The sequence below is a fragment of the Rhamphochromis sp. 'chilingali' genome (genome assembly GCF_963969265.1).
Source record: "Rhamphochromis sp. 'chilingali' genome assembly, chromosome: 12".
Lineage (NCBI taxonomy): Eukaryota > Metazoa > Chordata > Actinopteri > Cichliformes > Cichlidae > Rhamphochromis > Rhamphochromis sp. 'chilingali'.
In genome coordinates this window covers 16,174,090-16,197,750 of record NC_137939.1, presented here as the reverse complement: position 1 = coordinate 16,197,750, position 23,661 = coordinate 16,174,090, and the positions used below count along the sequence as shown (strand labels likewise).

At 40.3% G+C, this 23,661-nt stretch overlaps 1 protein-coding gene across 1 annotated transcript; it reads right to left on the bottom strand.

Moving 5' to 3' along the window:
- Positions 1–1,795: 1,795 nt before the first annotated feature.
- Positions 1,796–22,152, bottom strand: pard6b (par-6 partitioning defective 6 homolog beta (C. elegans)). The gene is made up of 3 exons (XM_080900170.1): positions 21,793–22,152; positions 20,293–20,515; positions 1,796–3,405 (listed from the first exon to the last, which is right to left on the bottom strand). Exons 1-3 carry the CDS (start codon positions 21,853–21,855, stop codon positions 2,486–2,488), a joined length of 1,206 nt encoding a protein of 401 aa, XP_080756296.1. The 5' UTR covers positions 21,856–22,152; the 3' UTR covers positions 1,796–2,485.
- Positions 22,153–23,661: the final 1,509 nt, after the last annotated feature.

The window sequence follows — 23,661 nt, the reverse complement described above, 5'->3', positions numbered from 1 at the left end:
ACCGTGAGATTTATGACCAAAAACAACAATCACAGATAAACAATATATCAGTTATAAAAATAAAGTCATAAAATGTGTACAAAGAAAGAAAAATATGCCGACATCTGATTAGAGAATAAATAAAAATGTTGCTGTGGTTACAATCCCAGTGTCCTGTGGTAAAAGTAGAGGAAATAAATTAACAGTGACTTCTAAAAGCCTTCCATCCAAAGTACGACTCATCGCTGTGCTTTAAGATCGGGAATGAAAGAAGACAAGTCCCACCAGCATGTGCTGTACCATAAAAAGGCCCAAAACACAGTACCTTACACATATAAGTTACAATAAACAAGTGGGTGGTTATACACAACCTGTGTGAAGGTTTCTAGTCAATGATTCACTGTGTAATAAACAATAAACAGAGCTATAAATGATAAACATTAGTGCAGTGGTGTTTCACTGGAAGTGCAGTGTGTGCCAGCCATGATATTGTGGGTGAGATAAAATCCATGCTAAAGTCAGGGTTAAAACTTTTAACAGGAAAAAAAAAAAAAATCAATGAAAGAAATAATAGACCATCTGCTCTCACTTCAGGGAGGCAGCAGCTTGTAATGGTAATGGTGGATCTATAGTGTGCTTTCAATAAATGTTGTGGATCTGCTTTATGAACAGGAACTGTGAGAGTTACTTCTTCACTCAGACATTTCACAATGTCTGAGTGGTAGAAAAAAAATCAAAGTAAACGGACGTTCATTACAGACAAGAAATCATCCTACTGAAACCACAAAAATGCAGGTCAGGGCCAAGATATTCTGTACACAAGCCAGCCCTGCCTCACCTTTATCAAATACAGAGAGTGAATCAGCTTTTGCCTTGCGTGTGTGTTTGTTTCACCGTGACTCAGTCCTACAAGGGCGTACTTTGGAACCAGGAAGTTTTTCACTTCTGACTATGTGAGCCATTCATTTTAACCCACTCCTTCATGTCAGCCTCTGTCAGTGCGCCCCAGGGCAGCTGCGGCTACAATGTAGCTTGCCATCACCAGTGTGTGAATGTGTGTGTGAATGGGTGGATGACTGGTTGTGTAAAGTGCTTTGGGGTCCTTAGTAGCCACTGTAAAGACAGTTGTTAAGTTACATTATCTTAAGTGATTAACTGAATTCAATAATAATACAATGAAAAGCAAGACATGTTGCAATGAGACGGCACTGAGATTAGATGTACTGAGTTATGGTCCAAAAAGAAGGAAGAGGGGAACACTATTGCAAACTAAATTAAAAATCCCATTCACATCGTTTCTTCTGTATACATGCAGCAGGGGAAATAGCCCTTGTCGTGATAAGGAAAAGTTCAATATGAATGAAATACAACAGGGAAATTAACTAGAAGATTTCCTAGTCCAACAACTTCTAACTGGTCAAATAAAAAACAGCACTGTCACTTGCGGGATCCAAGTATTAATAATAATAATAATAAAGACAGGATAGGAAAAGCCCAAGGACAAGATGTGCAAATATTTATCAAAATCACCAATCTTTCATTATCAGTCATTGTCACATCAAGTATAGACAGCAGTGTTTAATGCCATCTGAGCCAGCACAAAGAAAACAATACTTCTTCTATATGGGATTCTCCTCCCAAAAAAAAATAATTTTTATTTTTATATATATTTATATATATATATATATATATATATATATATATATATATATATATATATATATATATATATATATATATATATATATATATATATATATATATATATATATATATATATATATATATGTGTGTGTGTGTGTGTGTGTGTGTGTGTGTGTGTGTGTGTGTGTGTGTGTGTGTGTGTGTGTGTGTGTGTGTGTGTGTGTATTTTTTATTTTTTTCCAGAGCTCAGCATAGTTGTTTGCTGTGCCTTGTGAGGGAAAATTCTGCACTCATGCTGTGGTTACCTGGGAGAAGGCAGGCGATCAAAGCATGCTTCAGAGTGACAAGAGAAAAAGAAAAAACAGTGTTTTTGCTTTACGGGTGATATTAGCTTGTTAGCACGACTTAAAAAGAGGAAATATGTAATGGGTATGGATGGGCTTCCTATCTCTGCCCGCTAAAGGAAGTTCGGCGGAATAACAGTTATGGGATTAAAAACAGGTGCGTTTAGAATAAACAGAAACAGTGGACATTTTCGGGGGGGTTTTCTGTTGTTGTTTTTGTGGCTGCAGAACCAGGAATGGGGGCTGTCACTGCTATGGCACAAATATGTGGTCATTGGCATTCAGAAGAGCAAAGTATGGGGGTGTAGTGTTTGATGTGAAAGGACAAATTTAGTAGGTCGAGATGTAATACGCAGACGTATGTTTGTGCTTCTCAGGTTTAGTCACTGTGAGATGGAACTGTACGTTCCTGGGTTTTATTTGATTTCTCCATCAACCCTCCATGTGTGTTAAAGTACAAGAGTGTTTATTTCTCTGGTCTCCAGTGTGTAGTGTGTAAAATGTCCAGAATGTCCAGTCTACAGCGTTATAACAGTACCATCCTCCTCCAAACTCCCCCTCTCCATGGCTCTGTCTGGGGACGGCGTTGTAGCCTTGATGTTGCTTAGGGAACTACTGCTGCCGCTGGTGGGCAGGGTCCCATTGGTGTTAATGGAGAAGGTGGAAGTGGTGGTGGTGCGGAGGTTGAGGTGTGGTTCGTAACGAGGCAGTGAGCTCATGCTGTGGTTGGAGGCCACATGTCTGATTGGCTCAGCCTCGCCTCCAGCCTCGATTACCAAGTCCTCTTCATCTTCATCGCTCTCCAACTCCCCAACAGGGAAGTTCTGGATGATGTGTGGTGGTATGGAGGCTGCAGCACTGTGTGACGAGTAGCCGTAGTAACTGGCGCCGCTGTCTGATGAGCGTCCTGAACTACCAGATGCTGCACCCCCTCCTCCGCCTACTCCACTACGAACGATATTGTTCCGCTGGTTGGCAGGCTTTACGGTGATGATGAGGTTGTGGCTGTTGGCGATCATCATGTCTGTCACCTGATCCAGCGACTTCCCAGCAACCTCGATACCATTCACTTCCAGCACTTCGTCATTAACCGCCAGTAGGCCGGTGCTCTCCGCAAGCCCGCCTGGCACCAAGCGAGAGATGAATATTCCTGGGACTTTCTCCAAGCCCTGTGGGGTGACCCGTACACTGGAACCATCGCGGATGTAGAAACCCAGTGGTTTTTCCTGGCCGTGCTTGTACAGACGAACACGTCGGTGCGTCTCTGGGAGGATGTCGACGTCGATGATGGACGATACAGGCCGGAAGTCTTTAGGGAGGCTGATTATCACTGGAGGTTTTTTCTTGTTGTGATCAGGCCGCAGAAGAACCGCAGAAAGCACAGTGTTCTTCTTCCTGGTCAGGGAATCGGTACCAAATGTTCCATGATCAGCTTCCTCTGTTAAGTAGAAGACAGGAAGTAGAGAAATAGAAGAGGAACAGAGAAACAAAGAGGATGTTAATAAAAGCTGGTTAATTTTTTCAGTAATACCACACTAGGCTCATTACACATCAAATTGTTATTCAAGCTGACACAGTGTTGCATCATGCAGTTTAGAAGAATGAATAATGATTTGCTCTCAGCCTGAGGCATACCTGCAGGGCGTCTGTGCTAAACATACACAAGACACTGATCCCTATAGCTCCCCTCAGGTTGTACTGATGCAAAATGGCACACCAGCTACCTCAAGTCAACTCCCATCAGCTCTCTCTGACACACAGCCACCCACAAATGAGCTTACTTATGCTGCATACAATCTCATGAACCGAGTAGATAAAATATATTACACACAAGATTTTAATCGGCATATTCTTGGTATCAGATCGTCAACATGCATCTGTTTTCTCAGCCTTGGATATGCATCTTCATTCAAAATAAATAAATAAATAGAGTGCCCTTATTAAAATGAGCAAAGAAGAGTACAGGCATACAACAAAGCATTACATTCAGTTATGCTGTTATCACCACTGGAGGGAAGAAATTTAATTTTCATAGTAATGTAATAATTATTGTATTAATTTGCAAAGAGAACATGCAATTCTAAATTATAATTATAATATTAATGGATGCATTAATTTCATTATGCACACACCACTGCTATGATAAAGATGCTTTAGGAGTCATAGCAGCCATGACCCTGTCAGTGCACTGCAGTAGGCTAGGCCCTGATCCACAGCGAGTTTAGAACAAAGGCTGGGGACTTAAAGTTGTAGTACACATTTGTATGGGGTGCTACACTATGGATTACTTGCTGTGGTGACTTCCTGGACTCCATCCAATCCATACCAAAGTTCAAAAAATAAATTTAAAAAATATTACATCTTAATTAACAAACTTTAAAAGTGCTAGTAGGCAAATTTTTGTTAGGTTGCATATTTAACTATTAAGCTAAGCAAGGCTGAGCTAAGACGAGCTAAGCATCTCCTGGCTTAAATGATATCAATGTTATCATGTCACTTACAAAAAAGCAAATGCTGACCGTCTAACTTTTTACATCACACAAAGGTCACATTTGAAACAAAAACACTGTTGTGTTTTGGCTGTCACCATCATACAATGCAGTACCCTTCCACCACGGCAAGCAAGACAGGCACTGCTTGCCTCATGAAATCTAAAAACAGAGCTCAATTAAAACCAAAGTGAAAGCAATCACTGTCCTTGCATTGCAAACAGCATTACAACCTATAAGCTTCCCTTTCTGCCTGTTTGTGCCATCCATTAAACTACTGCCATTCTGTAACTGCAGTCAGCTACTATCTTTGGAAGAAGGCTTAACTTTGCTTTGAGGCCAGCAGCTTTTTCTGGTTGTCTGCAAATGCTTGTGATCTTTGAAAGGACACTGATGGGAGACTAGCATGTTAGACAAGCTCTAGATTAATTTTTTTTTTCTTTTGATACAATTTGGTAAGTTATCACTTTTAAATTTCACAACCAGGAATGAGTAGGGCAGGGATGCTAAATACAAGACCCAGGGGCCAGAATCACCAAAGTAATTAAAAAGTAAATAATATATTATATAACAGAAAACAATTAAGAAATAGAAATTTCAGGTTTGTTTTTTTGTTGTCGTTTTATTTTTTACAATGGGTAGTTAACTCATTCACTGCCATTGACGTCTATAGACGTCAATTACGTTTTCAATGGGAGGGGCTAGAATACAACCTCGGGCAGCTTGTCAGTGAACATCAGACTGCTTGAAATGTATTTTTCACAAAAAGCTCGTTTTCTCCCTTTTTTTGGTCAAAACAGGCATTTTTGGTGGAACCCACCTCTTTTCTACAGCTGATTACTAAAGAACGGAAAATGGTAGAAACAAGCTTTTTTTTTTTGGATGGAAGAAGAGAGTCTGTTCTTCATTTTGGTAGGTTCAGCGTTTATGTGATCATAACACACAGTTTTCTGTGGCTCTTCAAAAATGAGTAAAAATGCTCAAAAACCCTGGCAGTGAATGAGTTAAATGCATGGTTAAACTTTGTGACAGACTAAAAGGTCTGGCCCACTTAAGATCAAAGTGGGTTGTATGTGAACCTCTATGTAAAATAAGTTTGGCATCTGTGGAGTAGGGTTTTTTTTAACAGTACTATAATTTCAAACTTGATAACCAGTAAAATACTCAGTACCATTTTGAATGCCGTGGGGAGCAAAAGATGGCAAAAAAATATTTTAGGCTTTATTTTTTAAAATAAAAACAATACAAACAATAACATTAATGGCACTATTTATGCTTGCCTTTTCGTAAAAGTCCCGACATGGGTGGCATTACAACAAGGCCCAAGGCTGGCCAAGGTAACAGAGGGAAAAATATGACCCTTGGCTCTCGAATAGTTAACCAGTATACAAGAAGCTAAACATTAACATCTTTCATACTCTTCTTTCGCCTCTTCTCCAGTCCCTATTTTTGTCTGTTTCTGGTGATATTTTTATCATCTCTATTTTGAATGAGTCTTTAACTTGCCCACCTTTTCCAAATTCATAATTTTTTCCTGTTTTGACAGCACTTTGTAAACTCTGCTTTTAGATAAAAGAGCGCTATTAATAAAAGAAAAGAAAAAAAAGGGAAAAAAACTGTCAGTCTTACACTGAATACCTCTCCCCTCACAGTTTGTTTCTCCCTCTGAACATGTATTTGAGTAATCTGGGAAAAAAAAATCCACTCGGGTGTCTGATAAGGATTCAGCTTCTCAGGTTCTGACAGGTACACACCTCACCACTCCCCTCTCCATCCCGAAAGCCAAAACAAAGGATCGACTGTCCCGAGAAAGAGTGGCTGTCTTATGTTTCAGTTCCCATGAGGCAAGAGTTAGTGTATACACTTTTACTATATCTTTGCCAGGCTTGATCTTATGGCTCATTTCCACATGAAGAAGAAATACAGCTTTCTTCGAAGAACTAGGTAAATGCTAAAACACATTTCATCATGCGTGCTAGGTTCTTGTTCCAAAGAGCAATATGCAAATAGTGCACAGATTGATGTTTTGAAACACTTGCGCATGCGCATATATGCACGTCCCTGCACAGCCGACACAGAGGTTGTTCTTGCAGTGCAGTCATGCGCAGCTCCACATCTCATTTCACTCTCTCTAGACTTCTTTTCATCTAAACCATCTCTCCATCTGCACCATATGAAAGGACCAGACCTGACAATAGAGTTATATTTGAGTAAAAAGAATATGGCGGTCCCTCGGGGCCACTCACAGGCCCTCAGAACAACTAAGAAACGCTATTTTGGTATCAAATGGTGGACACTCATACCGCTTTCTGAGATCACCAGTATGCAACATATGCAAGAATCTGCAAAAACACAAGCAGGAACAAAAGGCAAGACAATATACTACACAGCATTTCATGTTTACGGAATTTATCTTCTATTGTTCTTTTTATTTTTAGAGTAAAACTCCCAGATTAGTCTAATTTAATACTCAAAAGAACAAACTTCCTGATGCCACATGGATGGTATCAAAACAAATTTTAATAGAGTATTGCTAAACCAATAATATATAAGGTAATGGGGGTAAAAGGAGGTCCTATTTTGTTTTTATCCAAACCTACATGGCTCTGTGTGAAAGAAGTAATTTCCCCCCTTTTATTAAATGATGAATTACCTGTCATTAACTATATTTTTGGAAAGCTTATCCACCAATTTCACTAGCCAGATCTAGGCCTGATTACTGCCAGACCTGCTGTATCAAGAAATCACTTAAAAAGAACCTGTCGACTTAAATGAAAATGAAATCATCATTTAAAAAACATATTTTGTATTATTTAGGTTCTCTATCTAATATTAAAAAAAAATTAAGTTTCATGAAAGTTTCATTGTGACAAATATGCAAAAAAAACAAGAAATCAGGATTTGGTAAAACATGTTTTAGACTGTTCAATCGAGCAATTAGGTGGATGTTTATAATAAACATGACCAAGTTTTAAAATTATTAGGTCACCGGAGGTGGAAAAAGTACAGAGATTCTGTACTTAAGTAGAAGTACAGATATTAGTATTAAAAAATACTATTAAAAAGTATTTAAAAAATATTGTGTGTGATTTCCTGTGTTACTGTTTAGGCTCAGATGGGTTTGATGTTTTAAGGCTTGCACTGACATGAAATAATAACTCCCCTCATATAAGAAATATAAGAATAGTTTTTAACTGTGAGCTCAAGAAAAAAAAGCTGGTAATGAGCATTCTTCGGAAATAAGCTCATAGATACCGATATAACGTCAACATAATAATCATTTTTTACAAAATGTCCACACTTTTAAAAAAAATAAATTATGTTATGTATATACATATATTAAGTGGGTTATATGGTGTATATTAAAAATCTAAAAATCTAATGCATTATCATATTTATGTCTGTTGAAATAATTTAAATAATAATAATTAGCTTGAGCGACAATTACAACTGGCTAGCCCAGAACAACTCACCACAGAGCTTGGGGAATAGTGTATAGTTAAATATTTAGAGCATACCTAAAGAAGGACAACGTCTAGAACAGCTGCTTCAAAGGGTTTGGGTCTATTTTGGGTCTGTCACCCATATCCCAAAGTTCTCCATTCCTTCCTTTATTTAAGAAATTCAGAAGGGTAGTTCTGTGTTTGCTGTTGAGTGTGTTTGCATATGTTCAGCATACATCACTTTTATTCCCTCAGTCCTTGGTAAACACTTTGAGCTTGACAGTGGTCCAGTGCGTAGAGGTATGTGACTGATTTGGCTAATGATTAAACCATTGGAGGTGGACTATAAGGGCAGGAAACAGAAATATTTTATAATGTTCAGATTTCTGAAGATATTTATCACAAGGCTGCTGTTTAAACTCATAAAATTTATGGACATATTGGCAATAAATCAGTGCAGCCAGGAATGAGAAACACATGCTAGTATATTCATTGCCAAGTTGATCAAGTTTTCAGTCTTCACATACCACGGGTATGCATTTTTAAAATGATGAGAAAAGATGATTTGGCAGTCAAAACTTTGAATATTTGGGTTCTTGGTTTGAGCCTTAGATTTCAAATTTCATCTATTCACACGCATTCATACAACACTAAGCACCTTTAACTTAACGTTCAAACGCTCTGACAGATGCATCAGGGACAACTCAGGGTTCAGTACTTTGCCCAAAGACATTTCAGCATGGATGTTGGAGGAGCCACGGATAAGTAGACCTGCCCAACTCTTGAGCCACCCTCTATTGCAACTCCTCATATTATCTTAATATGGCTTAAAAAAGTAAACACAAAAAATGTTAGTGAAATTTGTTTTGGGATTTTGTGGTATGTTTGAAAGAAGAAGGGGGAAAAAAAAAAACATTGGCTGACATATTGGATTTTGGTGATTATTAAATCGTCAGATATCATTATGGAGCATAAAAATCTTTGATATCAGTCATGCTCTAGGAATATTAGCTTTTTACTGAATGATCTTTCAACTACGAGGATATTCTAGGCACTACACTCTTTTTTGCATCAAGTTGAGGTCCTTGCAACATAGTGCAACACAAAGCCATACAGACCCACATCAACATGCGCAGCTGTGTGCTGTCATCTGTGGCCGTGTGACAAATACATGGAACAACCAGTAATGTGAGCTACTCGGATGTTTGTGATTTGGTGGTCCTGTAGGCAGAGAGGACACTCTTCATTTTTGTGGTAAACTCCACTTTCTGTTCAAGCCAGCCATTTAAACCAATCAACATTCCACTTAACATTATGGCCACTGAGCTGCACCATTAGATTTTGGAAGATTTTGTGTGTAAATGGGCTTCTGTAGCCTCTGCACTGGTTGGTTTCCCACAATCTCCTATTCTCAGCCAAAGAACTACACAGACAGACTCCAACACTAACCATACTGGGAAAATGTTTGGAAGATGTCAGTTATAGCTGCTTATGGTTCCATTATGAAAAATATCAGCTCAAAGCTTTGTGAAGGCTTGTCGACTTCCAGTTAAGTCATCACTGAGTCCCTAACGCTAAGCTATCAAAATGTTTCTTTTAATGTCCTCCCAAGTCCTTTTTGCTTCTCTCCATAACATAAGGTAACAGTTGGGTTCGTCACACATGATTAAAAAAAACAAAAACAAAAAACAATAAATAGACAAGTTCAAGATTTTAAAACAGCTCTTTACTAGCTTCTTTGCTTCCCCTGGCTCAAAACTAGAAATGTATGACAAGTGTCGGTCCAGAATTTCAAACCGGTGCTATCCTAGCTTTATTCCTTGCTCAGTAATCATGCAGTTTAACTGGTATCAGCGCTCATATTTGAGATATGATTCACAAACTCTGAATAGAAAGCATAATCACTATCCCCACACTTGGCATGGCTCTGAACAGGTTAGGTATTTCAAATATGCAGTGGCTGCTTTGATTTCCCACACTCTGAATGGAGTTAGTGAGGAGCAAAGGAAGCGAAGCAGTGGAGGAGAAAATGACAACCCAGCAGCACATAGCCACAAGTGAGGACACATGCAGTGATGCTCAGTCACCCCTCTCCGTAGCATGTAACTAACGCACACAAGCACGCACAGGGTGAACAACGAATGCATCTTCATCCTGACACTGAAAGAACTATGACATCTCTGCCTACGGAGAGGAGGTCACTCATTTCAAATGGCACGCACAGGTCAACTGCATCATTGCCCTAACACTCTACTTTTAAATGCCCTGGATCTATCATGCTCCACCTTTGTACTCTCAAATTGACCGTATTACTCGCACAGAAGTGATATGTGTGGGCAATCACAACATGCCATATCCGCTCACACCAGAATTTCCAGCTTTATTATTATTGTTATTATAGACTCTAACAGGTGAAAAACAATAGGCTATATTACACAATTATGCATCGGTGCATCTGTTGAGCTGCACCTTTTTCTATGGACATTAATGTACTTCTGTCTTTAGTAAAGCATTACTGCATTTATTCTAATGATGCTGACCTGTTCAGTAGTGACTATACTTATGATTATCCAGCATTATTGGAGGACAAGAGGCTTTCCCTGCTACAACAGTGACATTAAATCCATTACTTCCTTGTATTAGTTGTCCCAGGTGCAGCGTCAGGGAAACCTGACACCATGTTCGGGTGGAAGAACAAGATCAGGAAGGAGCTACAAGAGCTGCCATCATCAGTCCAGTTACTGTAGCCAACACTTTTGGCTCTATGTTTATATTCTTTTAAAAGGATAGTTGTGCACTCATCAGTGGTTCAGATGAGAGTAAAACTGTTTAACAAGTGCTGTCCATCAAGCCAACCCTCCATATAAAACGTATGGCATGTCTCAAGGATAGGAGTAAGAATAGCGCAAAGAAAAAGACGAGCAGGTGAAGGTTGTGGTGTTCTGGAAACAGTCAGGTTTGTTGATGACAAGCCTGGATGTTCACCACACAGCTGGTGCTGCGTTGTTCCCGACACAGAACGATACAAGAGAGGGGGAGGAGAGGGGGAGTACATGATGTGTGTGTCAGTGTGAACTTGGACAGATGAGAAAAAACAGGGATGGTGCCAAAAACAGAAAAAAGAAGCAGGAAGGAGAGACACAAAATGCAGAAAAAGAGAAGAAAAAACACAAAGAGGACAGGAGGTGATAAAAAAAATACTTTCAAAGGAGTAAATTCCCAGAGGGTTGCTATTCCTGGTGTGGTGAGCATACCTTCCTGGCACAGCTCAGATAAAAAGTGCCTTAATTCTGCTGATAGGGAAGGAGAAAGAAATAGAAGGAGGGAGGCTGTGCAGACTTGTAGAGGTATGAGGCGAACTTGAGCAAAGGAAGTCTTCATGTAGAATTGAGTTGTCAATTTGAGTAATTGCTTATTAGATCCATTATTTAAAAGACTCCGGTCATGAACATGACTGCCTGCTCCTAAGCCTTTTCATACGATCTGTCATGAATTCTCCATTACACACATCAGCCCTGCTTTATTACCCTGTCTTGACAGCAGCCATTTATCAAAAAGACCAAAACTGGAGGGGGAATCAGCTGTAATGAAGCAATGTACAGGGTGGGCCATTTATATGGATACACCGTAATAAAATGGGAATGGCCTGTGCTGGCATTTCTCCTGCGGTGTTGCTATCAGTGTGTGAAGAGTGGGAGAAGAGGGTTGCATTGACAATCCAACACAATGGGCAGCACATTGAACACATTTTATAAACTTGTAAATAACTCATGAAAGAATAAAGTTACATTGAAACCAAGCACACCATTGTTTGTCTTGTGACATTACCAGTAAGTTTGATGTGTCACATGGCCCTCTTCCTATTGAAAAAAACAAAAGTTGTATCCAAGATGGCCGACTTCTAAATGGCCACCATGGTCACCGCCCATCTTGAGGAGTTTGCCCCCTCACATATACTAATGTGCCACAAACAGGACTTTAATATCACCAACCATTCCCATGTTATTACGGTGTATCCATATAAATGGCCCACACCCTGTACAACTAATAGGTTTAATGCAGAATTAACACACTTTATTTGCCAGCTCACACACTCTCAGTATGCATGTATGCGTGCTTTGGTCTTGTTCCTGCAGCATTCAGCAATTCCATCAATTTATTTTGTGCTGGCACAGAAGCCTCTCTCTTTCCTGTAATACCTCCTGACCTTGTCCTCCAGATGTTATTCCTGTTACCCTCACTCAACATGTCTCTTAGTCACTGCGGCCCATCTCTCAGCTTGAGTCCTTCTTTGTCTCTGTGGCGGGCCATGGTGCTGCTGCAGGGGCGATGGACACACCTGCACGGCATCTGCAAACGTGCCTCACCAGCATAAAAGGTCTGGTTATTGTTGTTGTTGGAGTGTGTGGCTGTGAGCTAAAAAGCTACAGCCAGTGTGTAAACAAGCAACCGTGAGTGATAATAAAAGCAAGACACTGAAAAGCATGAAACTATGGATATGTCTGCCGTGTGATTGTTACAGTGGTGCCGAAACATAGAAAGGGGGCACGGCAGACCCAGGACTGGGTCAGCCAGGGAAGGCGCTGGCCTGAATGGTGGCTGAACTCGCGGCCACACAACAGGAGCAGGCAGTGGTGTCACGAAGAAAAGCAGGACCAGACTGAGCGTCATATTGAGAAGCTGGCAGCTGGGATACGGTCCTGACCGACACCGCCGCCTCCCCCACCGGCGTTCCTCAATGGTGTGGGGTGGAGGAGGTCCAGACTGTTCCGGATATATAAACATATAAACAGGATATATTCTTAGAATCAAATTAGATAAGGGCCTCAAACGGGACTTTTTTCTACAGATGACTGTTTTAGATCTCACTGTAGGAAAAATACAAGTGACGAATTCAGCTGATTCACTTTCAGAGTCTGGGGACTGTTTATGCTGGCTCAAATGAAAATAAGGGACCAATCACAAATAATTTTAGTCATGATTTGACTTTCTCTACTATGACAAGCCAAAAATCTATGCTGTGACAAAGTACAAACCATTTCAAGGACAAAACGTGGAGATTTGGAATTTGCTTGTCAGAGACTCACTGGAGAAGCAGATGATTGCACTGCTCGTTGTTTCACAAAGTGTTATCTAGCGACTATTTACTTAAAAGAGAAACTTAAAAATGGAATGATTTCATAACATAAAAAAAGTGAGTCTACCTCCTTTCAAAGTCAATCTGTGGGAAATATTGTTTGTGCTGGAATCATGTTACAAAGGGATCTCATTACAGTCAGCATGTGCAGGGAAAAAATGACATGTAATCTTCCATTATGTTATGGTCATTCAAGTGTTATTTTAGGATAGACTCATACTAGGGCTGGGCGATATTACCTAAAATTCATATCGCGATATAATTTGAAGCATGTGCGGTAACGATATATATCACGATATATTCTTTTCTTCTGTATAACGTATTTTCCACACTATAAGGCACACTTAAAACCTCAAAAATCGAGAGTGTGCCTTATGTATGAATTCTGGTTGTGCTTACTGACCTCGAACCGATTTTGGCGTGCAGAAATCTGTTAAAAATGTTTTGATGGATTGTCAGAGCATTATGGCTGCCGTAGTGAGGAGCTTCGCGGAGTAATCTGGGTCCAAAACTCCGTCATCTTCAGGTCCCAAAGTCAAACGAACACCGAGAGTTAAAAACGGTCTAAAGTCTTTCATCTTTAATAAAATGATCAGTGTTGCTGCTTTATCGGGTGTAACAATTAAGTTTAACATCCAGTCATCCATGAAAACAGAATTTATTACATTTAACGGAGTTAAAGTTAACAGGAAGTTAGCTCGCTAGTTTACACCTAAACATGACATACCATGTTCTGACTGAGAGATTTTTGAACCTAAATAAAACGTACAGCTCTGCTACCACTTCCAACATAAATGAAGACAGAAAACTAAACAGCAGTGGCGTTTGCAGGGTTACTGAAGTTGGACTACCTGGTATATAATGTTGTGCTACGTGATTGCTTGCGACACAGCTATGTTAGTATAACATTAGGATGAACGCCAACTTTTTTTCCACTCCATAAAAGTTAACGTGAGGGATTCTGGTGGTTAGGGACAAATGCAATCGCATAGCAGGATGCTATACACGGGCCAAACTTCAGTCAGGAGAACAACTGAGATTATTCATCCACAATACGAGGTTAGTCATTAATATACTGCAAAAACATGGAAATAGAACAGCTGCGAGAGAATTCAACATTAATGAATCAATGTTACGGAAGTGGAGGAAGCGCAGTTTTTGGCTTTCCCCATATTTCAAAAGTGCTTCATCTCTTTGCTATGACTGTCGCCCGCCATAATTTGCAGATGATAATGGTTGTAGCCGCTGCGATGCTTTCGGCCAAAACAGGCGAAGCTTGATGACATCATCAACATGCGCTATCGCGATAGAGCGATATAGTCAAAATCTCTATCGTTGGCCAAATTTATATCGTTTCTATCGTATATCGTTTATATCGCCCACCCCTAACTCATACCTATCCTATAATATCAACACTTCCATATAACTCTGTTAGAAAGAAAGAAAGAAAGAAAGAAAGAAAGAAAGAAAGAAAGAAAGAAAGAAAGAAAGAAAGAAAGAAAGAAAGAAAGAAAGAAAGAAAGAATACAAACAGTGAAGGTGGTTAGGCAACAGCTTTTGGGAGCTGCATGTCAGAACATAGCCAGGGTAAATATGCTACAATGGTGAGATTTTAAATAATAATAATAATCACAGATAAGCATATTGGTTATCACGCTTCAGATCAATATCTCTGTAGTTTAAAGCCCAGGGGGACACATGGCTTAATTAAAAATCGGGAAAGCACATCTTTCTGCTTGCAAGTGAAACTAAAAGTCTAAAGATCATAAATTATCCGGGAAATTATCTTGACATTGAGTGGAAAACAACATATTTCATAGTACATCCATGGTATTCACATTATAACAAAAATAACTGCTCTCTCTTTGTGTAAATTATTTGAAAACCATAAACAAACACGCGTGTCTGAAGTTTCTGTTTCAACTCATGAGAACAACTACAACATATCATCACGTACTTATAAAATGTGCCAAGCCGACAAAGTTCAATCACATCTCATAACACAGTGTGCGTATCTCCCTGATCTTTTCTCCGACTAGTACAGTTCAGTTATAACCTCTCCATATCAGTTTACTCTTTGTGGTTTGTAACAGTAAACAGTCCACTTTTCCCAACTCCCCAACCCTCACCCTCCCCGTCATCCAACTCCTTCTCCTAATTGAATGTGCGGTTTCTCCCTTCTTCATATTTCTCATGCAGTCAACACATTTCCTTCCCTCCTTCTACCCATTCATTTATTCATTCATCTTCCTTAACCAACCCTAAGCTGAGAATTCTGACAGCCTCTATATAACAGAGCCTGGCCTCCTGCTGTCACCACTGCTCTTCCTCCATCTGCTTGCAGCCTGCATAGTCTCATTCAGTCAGGTTTCAAAGGAGAGACCGAGCAGGGATCTGGCTCACCTCTCTCATTTCTGTCCTCCATGTCCCTGCTTACTTTTATTTGATCTCCTTATCCTTTCTCTGCTCTTCCTCTGTCTACCTTGTTGACTGAGCTGAGCTGTGGAGCTGAGGGTCCAGCCTGGCCTGCTGTCCTGTCTAATCTAGCCAGCAGACGTGATCAGAAGCTGGCCACATTCCACCAAACCCCCCTCCGTTCAATCTTCCTCCCTTCTTCCTTTCCATTTCTTTCTCTCTCGCCCACCCTCCCCAGCGTGGGCCTCACTCTACATTCCTCCCTCACTAATACTATTCCCGCTATCCTCTTCCCTCACTCACTTATTCCCTCTCTTGCTACCTCTTGTTGCATTCCGATCGCACTAACACTACTCCCTCTCATCTCCCCACATCTCTAATTACATGCATTGCCCAAACAAAGCCTTATACATTACTCCCTCTTTAGTACTGTTTACTGTCCCTCTCTCTTTCATCCTCCAATCTCTTATTAAGCTCAAGTTCTGCTCCTCCTCCACACATTCTTCCTTAAGATCTACAAATTCATCATCCCCTCACTCATCACAGACAGCATCCTGGGGAATACATCATGCACTGTAGAAAACCTCACATCCAGATCAAGGGTGGCTAATTTCTGTTATTTTTACAGAAAGAGCTCCTCAGGGAAATGGCATCCTTCACACCTGCCACCATATCTCTCTTCAGCATATCCTTTCTATTCAAACCCACAGTAAAAGTGCATCTCTTTAGTTGTGGTGTCCTTACTTAATCTGAAATCCTATGCTTAGTCTATCTCTCCTTTCTTCTTCTGTGAATGTCACATTCCCACTCCATGTCTGTCTCAGTGCACTTTCATTATCACTCCCTGTCAGTGCCGAGCAGATTCAGGTTCAAGTTCTTATCATATTCAGAGACTTTGCATGTTTTGCAGGCTAGGTGTACTTTCACACTGAACATATTCCATCTCTGGCTGGGTGACTCATTCACTGGTTACTAATTAAAAGGCAATCCCTGCTGGGAAACACAAATACAGTCATTTCTGTCCCTCCCTATACCTTTCCCCTTTACGTTAATGGATAAGAGTTAGGAGCTGAAACTGTGAGAGCAGTGAGCAACATCACTGAACAAACACACACCCTGGGATTGCCTGAAAGCTGCTACTGCTACATGGATGACGACCTGGACACTCTGAAAGTTGTGTGCATACAAGCACAAAAGGCGTTCTGGATGACTGATACAGACAAACATGTTGTCAAACTGAGGGAGAACTTCTTCTGTCAGCCATGTTTAAAGACAATTAAACACAAGGCTGAACGTGTGTCTCATTTTCCTGTTTCCCTGAAAAGAAGTATTTAATAATAATGCTAACTCAATATACACAGGCCAACAAAACCACTGAAATAGCACATCATTTTGTTGAGCAAGTTGCAACCCAACTATAAACTGGAGCAGTTCAAGACTGAAACATCCTGGGGCTTCTGAAAATGTAAAACAGAGCTACAATAATGAGGCATCCAGGCAGATGTACTGGCTAAAACGGTCTTACTGCAAATACACCTACATCAGTGCACAATTTGTTTTACTACTTTATAAGAGTGGTGGTATTAGGTTAATAATGTAGTACAGGCTAGGCTACACACTGAATTAAAACCACTAAGAGGTGATGTGAAACAGGCTGATTATCTTGTTGCTTATCTGGTTGGAGTGTAATGTTTCTGCTGGGAAATCTGGCATTCATAAAACTGTTAATTTGGCACATACAACCCATCTAATTATTGTGCATACCAGGCACACCTGTTTATGGCAGCAACACTCCTTGATGGCAGCTGTCTCCTCCAGCAGAACAGTGCACCATCCTACATGGCTGCACATGCTACAAAAAGCCTAAATGAAACCAAAAGCTGCACTTTGTCAGCAACCAAGACAGAAAGTGCTTACATGAGAACAACTAATAGCATTAATCACTAACTCACTCACTTTAACCCAACTTTACCCATTATCATTTATACATAGTCTCTGAGAGAGAGAGACACACCTCTAAGTAGTTACAACTGCATGAGATATATTAATAACAAGTGAAGTCGTCAAAAAACCTCAACAAAGACAGTCTTTGCAAATGCTAGCAATCATGCTCCCAGCATGCTTTGCAGCATTAATCCACCTATGAGCAGGCCTCTTTAGGGGTGCCATGACAACCAGTAAACAGTGGACAACTCACTGCCAGCCCAACAGTCATCAACACATTGTTCACAGATGGAGGGGTGGGGGTGGAGGGTGTCAGGGAATACCCAGTGCTGCTGGGTTGTATTTGTTGTGCGTTGAAGCGATTTCAAAAATGACCAGTAGTCAAAAACAGAGGCACAAACATTTCAGCCATTTCTCAGCAGTGAACAATAAGACATTAATGGCTGAATAGCACAGAGGCAGAAAAACAACAATGTAGCCATTATTTAACAACCAGACAACTACATACAGTTGCAGCCTAGTATCCATCGAACCATCTGCACGCTGACGAGTGGATGAAACCTAAAGCGCCCAGCCTAGGATATACACAGCCTAGATTTAGTCTCTGAGACAAATAAAATTCAGTGCCAAAAATAACCCTCATTATACGCATGAGCTCTACAGTGCACAGACTAGACACACTTTTAAAATAAACACACAAATCATCCAAATCCCTGAATGTGGAGATTGTGGGCAGTTTTTTGTTCTTTTAGCTCCAAGTTTTCTTTCCCAGTCCAAGTTCAGCAGGATTTCACTGCACTATTCCACACCAGCCTAGTTGGAACATAATTTGGCCCCCACTGTTACTTTGTCTGAAGCCTTGCTCTTATGCAATAATGACCAATCACATCACATCTGACTGAGACATTTACATAATTACTCAGTTGCAGTCTTAAAGGACACAGAAGTCTAATAGCATTCGAACTGAACTGATGACTGGACTGCTAAACTTCTGAACTGATGCAGTTAGGTACACTAAACACAAACACAACTAAACACTGTGGTAGGGATCATGACCTCATGATCCTTATGCTATTTATAACTACCTGTTCATATGAAGATTTTTCATTTGGCTGTTGGGTCACATGCAGATATGGTAACAAGATCATTAAGTTCAGTAATACTATTTATCCAAAATGGAACACAAGACATCTCATTTCAAAAAGATCGGGGTTCTAAAAGATGTAAGAAGCTTTCCAGATAAACAAGCACTGAGTGTTAAAAAGCTTCCGCATTGGCCCCAACATGGACAAGCCATTAACCTGTTATAGAGCCATCATCAGAGATGAGATCCAGTGCCTGCAGATATATGATTTAATAAATTATCTATAAGCTGCGAATTTGCTGCTTCCACACAATGCACGGCTTTATATGTTCAGACCAACTGGTGCTTAACGGTAAAGTAAGGGGGTTTCCCTGCTGACAAATCAGGAGGGAAACCAGGGTTTCAGGTCAGGGGGTCTGCAGGGGGTTATGACTGCATTAATGCGTCTGTCTTCTGTTTTTGTTCTGGCTGGGATTCCTGCCGAGGCGGTGTTTTCATGCGTTTTTCATGTGAGCAGCAGTGAGCCCAGTGTGGGGCTAGTGTCTGGAGCATGTAATTGAAACACAGTCCCATGCAGCGATACACACTGACCACACTAATCTTCTTCTGACAAAGTGGCTTAGCTTCTATAGGGTCATATGGCACAGGCTTAAACACAACAGGCACAGGCAGACCCTGTGGTCCTCCCCACATTCAACAGGTCACATTTAGCAACTTAGTGATTAGGAATACACTCCAAAATCAAAGGAGAGGTTAAACCTTTGTACGCATACTCTGACAGAAACATGTTTATGTAATCACTATGGATACACTGATTGTGAAATTATGGGCCAACAGCAGCATTTTGTTTTCAAATCTATTTACTTTACTTTTGCTCTTGCTTATACCTCATTTACTCCATGATAACAACAACAAAAAAAAAACCCTGACCCTTTCAGTTTTTTGTAACACAATCACTTAGCTCGTGTGAAATCTTGGAGACAGAACATATTAATGTCGACCACTGACATCAGTAAATGCCATGTTAATTGGCAATATGCCAATATCAGACACCAAGGTTGATATAGTAAGACCTGCAGTAATCATACACATGAAATAAAGGTAAGCCATACTTGAGAGCATGAATTTAGAGCAGCCACAACTTCTTCCTTTATTAGCTAAAAGATAAAAAACTTATCTACAAGGGGAACTGCAAAAGCAGAGCAATTATGGCAGAAATATTGGCAATGATTACACCAGAGCCAGCAAAGGAAGTTAGAAACTACAGCAGCAGTGTTTACAGAAACACTGCTCGAAATACTTGAAACCCGTATTTCCAAAACAGTCAGACACGTAAAAAAATAATTGCCATGCAGCTACCAAGCTGCAATACAGAACAGTCTACTGGACAAACTCAAAGTGAACTCCATTCGTCTACTCTTGTTGTTTTGCTCAGCTCCTCATTTCAAGTGCATTCTTCCTCTCAACTTTTGTTGTGATTTGGCGCTATATAAATAAAATTGAATTGAATTGAAAAGGCCCCTAACCTTAGTTAACTAGAAATCAATAAGGAAAAAAATAGAGGCCAGCGGTTTAGTAGTTTGTTTAGCTGAACATGGAAACATACAACAAGTAGCCTAAAAACTGACAATGTAAAGTGACACTTAAGTTTTTATAACTCTGTCACAGCTATAGTCAATAGCCTATCACATATTTCTAAGCTGTGCTTTTCAATGCTAATGACTGTATTTGCATTTCCAATGCAAAGCAGGTGTAACCAAGCAAACAAATGAAAACTTGGGACACTTTGTCCAAACACTTCCTCTGTGCATACCTTTCCTCTGGAGGAACAGCCTGAGTAGAGGGTTGGCTGTGGAGATGGCCTTGTGGTAATTGTCGTCATTGTTGATGGGCAGTAGGTCACCGTGCACGTCAGCGTAGCCCACCAACAGCTCCACATTGGGGATGCGATGCACGTGCTGCAGGAGACCGTAGAACTCATCGAAGCGGCCTGGCTTGGACCGTTCCAGAGAGAACCGACGAAACTCTGCACCAAACTGGGATGGGGCAGAAAGGCGTTCACATGTGATTGCAAATGAACACACAAATACACACACAGGTGTGACGTATGGCCGAAACCAGGGTATGAAACAGTGCCTGATAAGCCTACTTTGTACTGATGCGTAAGCCAAAGCACACCACGTGTGGTAAATTATTCACGTGTTTTGTGTATCTCTAGGTTTGCAGATAAAGCTTTTATCAAGCTACCTCACAGAATATTTATCCTGCAGCTATTACAAAGACAGTGTGCTTTCAGCAATCCCCACAAACATGTTGCTGGTTTACCTGTTTAAGCCTGTGGACTGACTGGATCAATGGCTCTGGACGCCTAATCTTTAGGCAGCTCTGTAGCTGAGACAGAGCACAATGCCTCATTGGTAGCGTTAGTGAGAGGTACCAGCTGTTGTGGTTACTGTTGCTCAGCGCTGACAAAAGATGATCTCCCAGCTTAATCAGTTATTTTATGCATCAGTGCAAAGCAGAGTTAATTTAATAAGTGGTTGGGGACATAAGGAAGACAATCTTAACTCAGAAGAGTCAAAAGAATTTAAATAACCCGGGATAGCTGAGTAAATAATAACAATAGTTATTGCACTACTGTAGGGAGGCAAAATTAGTGCTGTAGCTGAAAATATTTGACAGCTTGTGTCGACGCGTGCAAAAACTTCTAGAACAATATAGTCATTATTCATTACACTTATGTGTGGTCAAGCCTCAGCAGGGCGCGGATGGAGCCACGAGCCTGACGCAGGCCGTGTGACACCTGTAACCGCAGGCAAATAACGCGACAGGCAACGACTATCACCTTTAACCGAGGTAATTTGACATAAACTTTTGGTAATTTGAGTAAACTTTTCACGCAGATTTGATTAAGTTAAAGAGTTGGGTCAAACTTGAAGTCAGTACTCGGTAAACGAGCAGGAGAGTACGGCGGAGAAGGCTGTGACAGGTGACACTGGCTCACTGCGCAGTCAGCTGACAAAAACCTTCCACCTTGTCACAAACTAGCTAGCCTTTAGACGTAAAACGACCAAAAAACTACGCCACGGTTACCAATAAAGTTTTAAGAATTGTAACCAAATTCTCGGGTGGTCACAGTGGAAAAAAACCAAAACTGTTAGCTCCTCTTAAAGTTTATAAGCCTTGCTTCATAATAACCCGCTATCAAGCCTCTTTAGCAGGCTAAATTAGCAAGAGTGGATTTAATGAGGACGAAGGTTGTCTGGAGTACAAACACTGGAAGGATACCTGACAAATAAGTGTCCGTACCCACCTTGCTCTTCACCTCCACTGCATTCAGAGAACGGCTGCTCGGCACTCGGTGGTTTTTGTTCATGTTTCTCTAGCAGCGGGAACGCCGCCAAAGCACTCACACTCTCTCCCTGCTCCTGCCGCCGCCGCTGCCAACGTCTATCCACAAACCCCGTGTGTCCACCAGTTGTTTTTAAAGGTTTAGTTTAGGTTTTTTTAGTCGCACAGGCTACACCGCGTCTTCTCGACGTCCGCCGGTACAAGTGGTCCCTCCACAGAATGCGACAGAGGCTGTCAATCAGCCAGCTTCAGCTCGTAAACTTGTCTCCTCTCATACTTGCCGCTGACACCGTAGCTACAGCCCCACACCGTACCGTCTCTGGCTTACCTCTGCCTGCGACTCTCTCTCCCTGCCCGTGCCCGGAGAGCCGGAGATACGGAACTTCAAAATAAAAGGCATGGTTTCTATAATACTCTGTGGCTTCAAAATAAGAGCACCTTCCACCTCACCAGGAATAGCCCACTCTGTCCTGGCACGGTGTGCCAACCATGCTCCAAATAGCTCGAACAATAATGAACAGTAATGCCTCATTTTTTGTTTTTAATGTCATTCATAAACAAAATACCCATTTTACGTAGTTTTTTGCCATCATGTTAACTGAAGCACTGATGTTGCACTTTCTCACTCTATTAACGTAATGATGACCATATCTCTAAAAACCCTAAATTAAAATCGTGTGCATTAATCATTTAAACAGTTATACTATACTCGGTAAAAACTAATAGATAGTGTGTAACAGAGATTTTATGATAGTTGAATGAAGTGTTACCTGCGTATGTAAAATTAGTATGGGTACAAAAAATAAACTGTAGTTCCTGCCACTGGCTTGTGATTGTTTTAATTTTATAGTGACATCTTATGGCCAAAAGCAATATGTACCTGCTGCAGCTGCTGGCTACCTGCCCGGTAAATGCAAATACATGCCTGGTATGTTTCGGGTCCGTTTTGACCCAGACCAAGAATTCCATCATAATAAATGTCTACAAGGTTTTGTTGTTGTAGACATATTAATTTACAATGTATAAACAGCCCATCTGACGTTATTACATGGCTTAGTGATGCTTAATTATTGTTTCCGAGACAAAGCATAGCTTTTACATTATACAACATTCATCTTTGGAGAAGGACATCTATTATCACGCAATGCCATCACCCTTTTTTTTTTTTTTTTACATAAGACATAAAAACGTATTAGAAATAAATATTTAATTGAAAGTGAAACTGGCATTCTGGAACTTTTGGAATTTATTGTATAAACAGTTAAAGAACTATTTTAGCTGAATACAGCAAAATGATTCTTAGCAGGATTATTATCAGTGAGTGAAAACGACTAAAGTATTCCTTTAAAGTTACTTTACAGAGTAACATTTTGACTATGAATAAAATCCTAAAATCCATCTCTATTTCAAAACAAACAAACAAACAAACAAAAAAGCAACAACAACTTTAGAAGTCACATGTACTTGATCAAATAACAAGAAAAAATGCCTCCCTCTGCTATTCTGCTTTCAGCTAAAAGCACTCACTTTAGTTCAGAAAATTAAAAAAATGATAACTTGCACAGTTGTACTAAGCATATAACAAACTTGCATCTCGACGTTTGCTCCTATATTACATGTAGACACTAGAGGGAGACAGAGACTGCGAAGGGAGATGCATGTCCTTGTTTTTAAAACTACAAATGTCTCGATTTGAAGCTGAAATATACACATATTTGACTAAGTGGAAAAAGCAGCAATGATTTATCGTCCTCCGAAAGACACAAAACACAACTTTTTTTTTCAAGGCTTATATGTGTGTAAGAAATAGTTGGAGTTCCTCCTTCTGTAT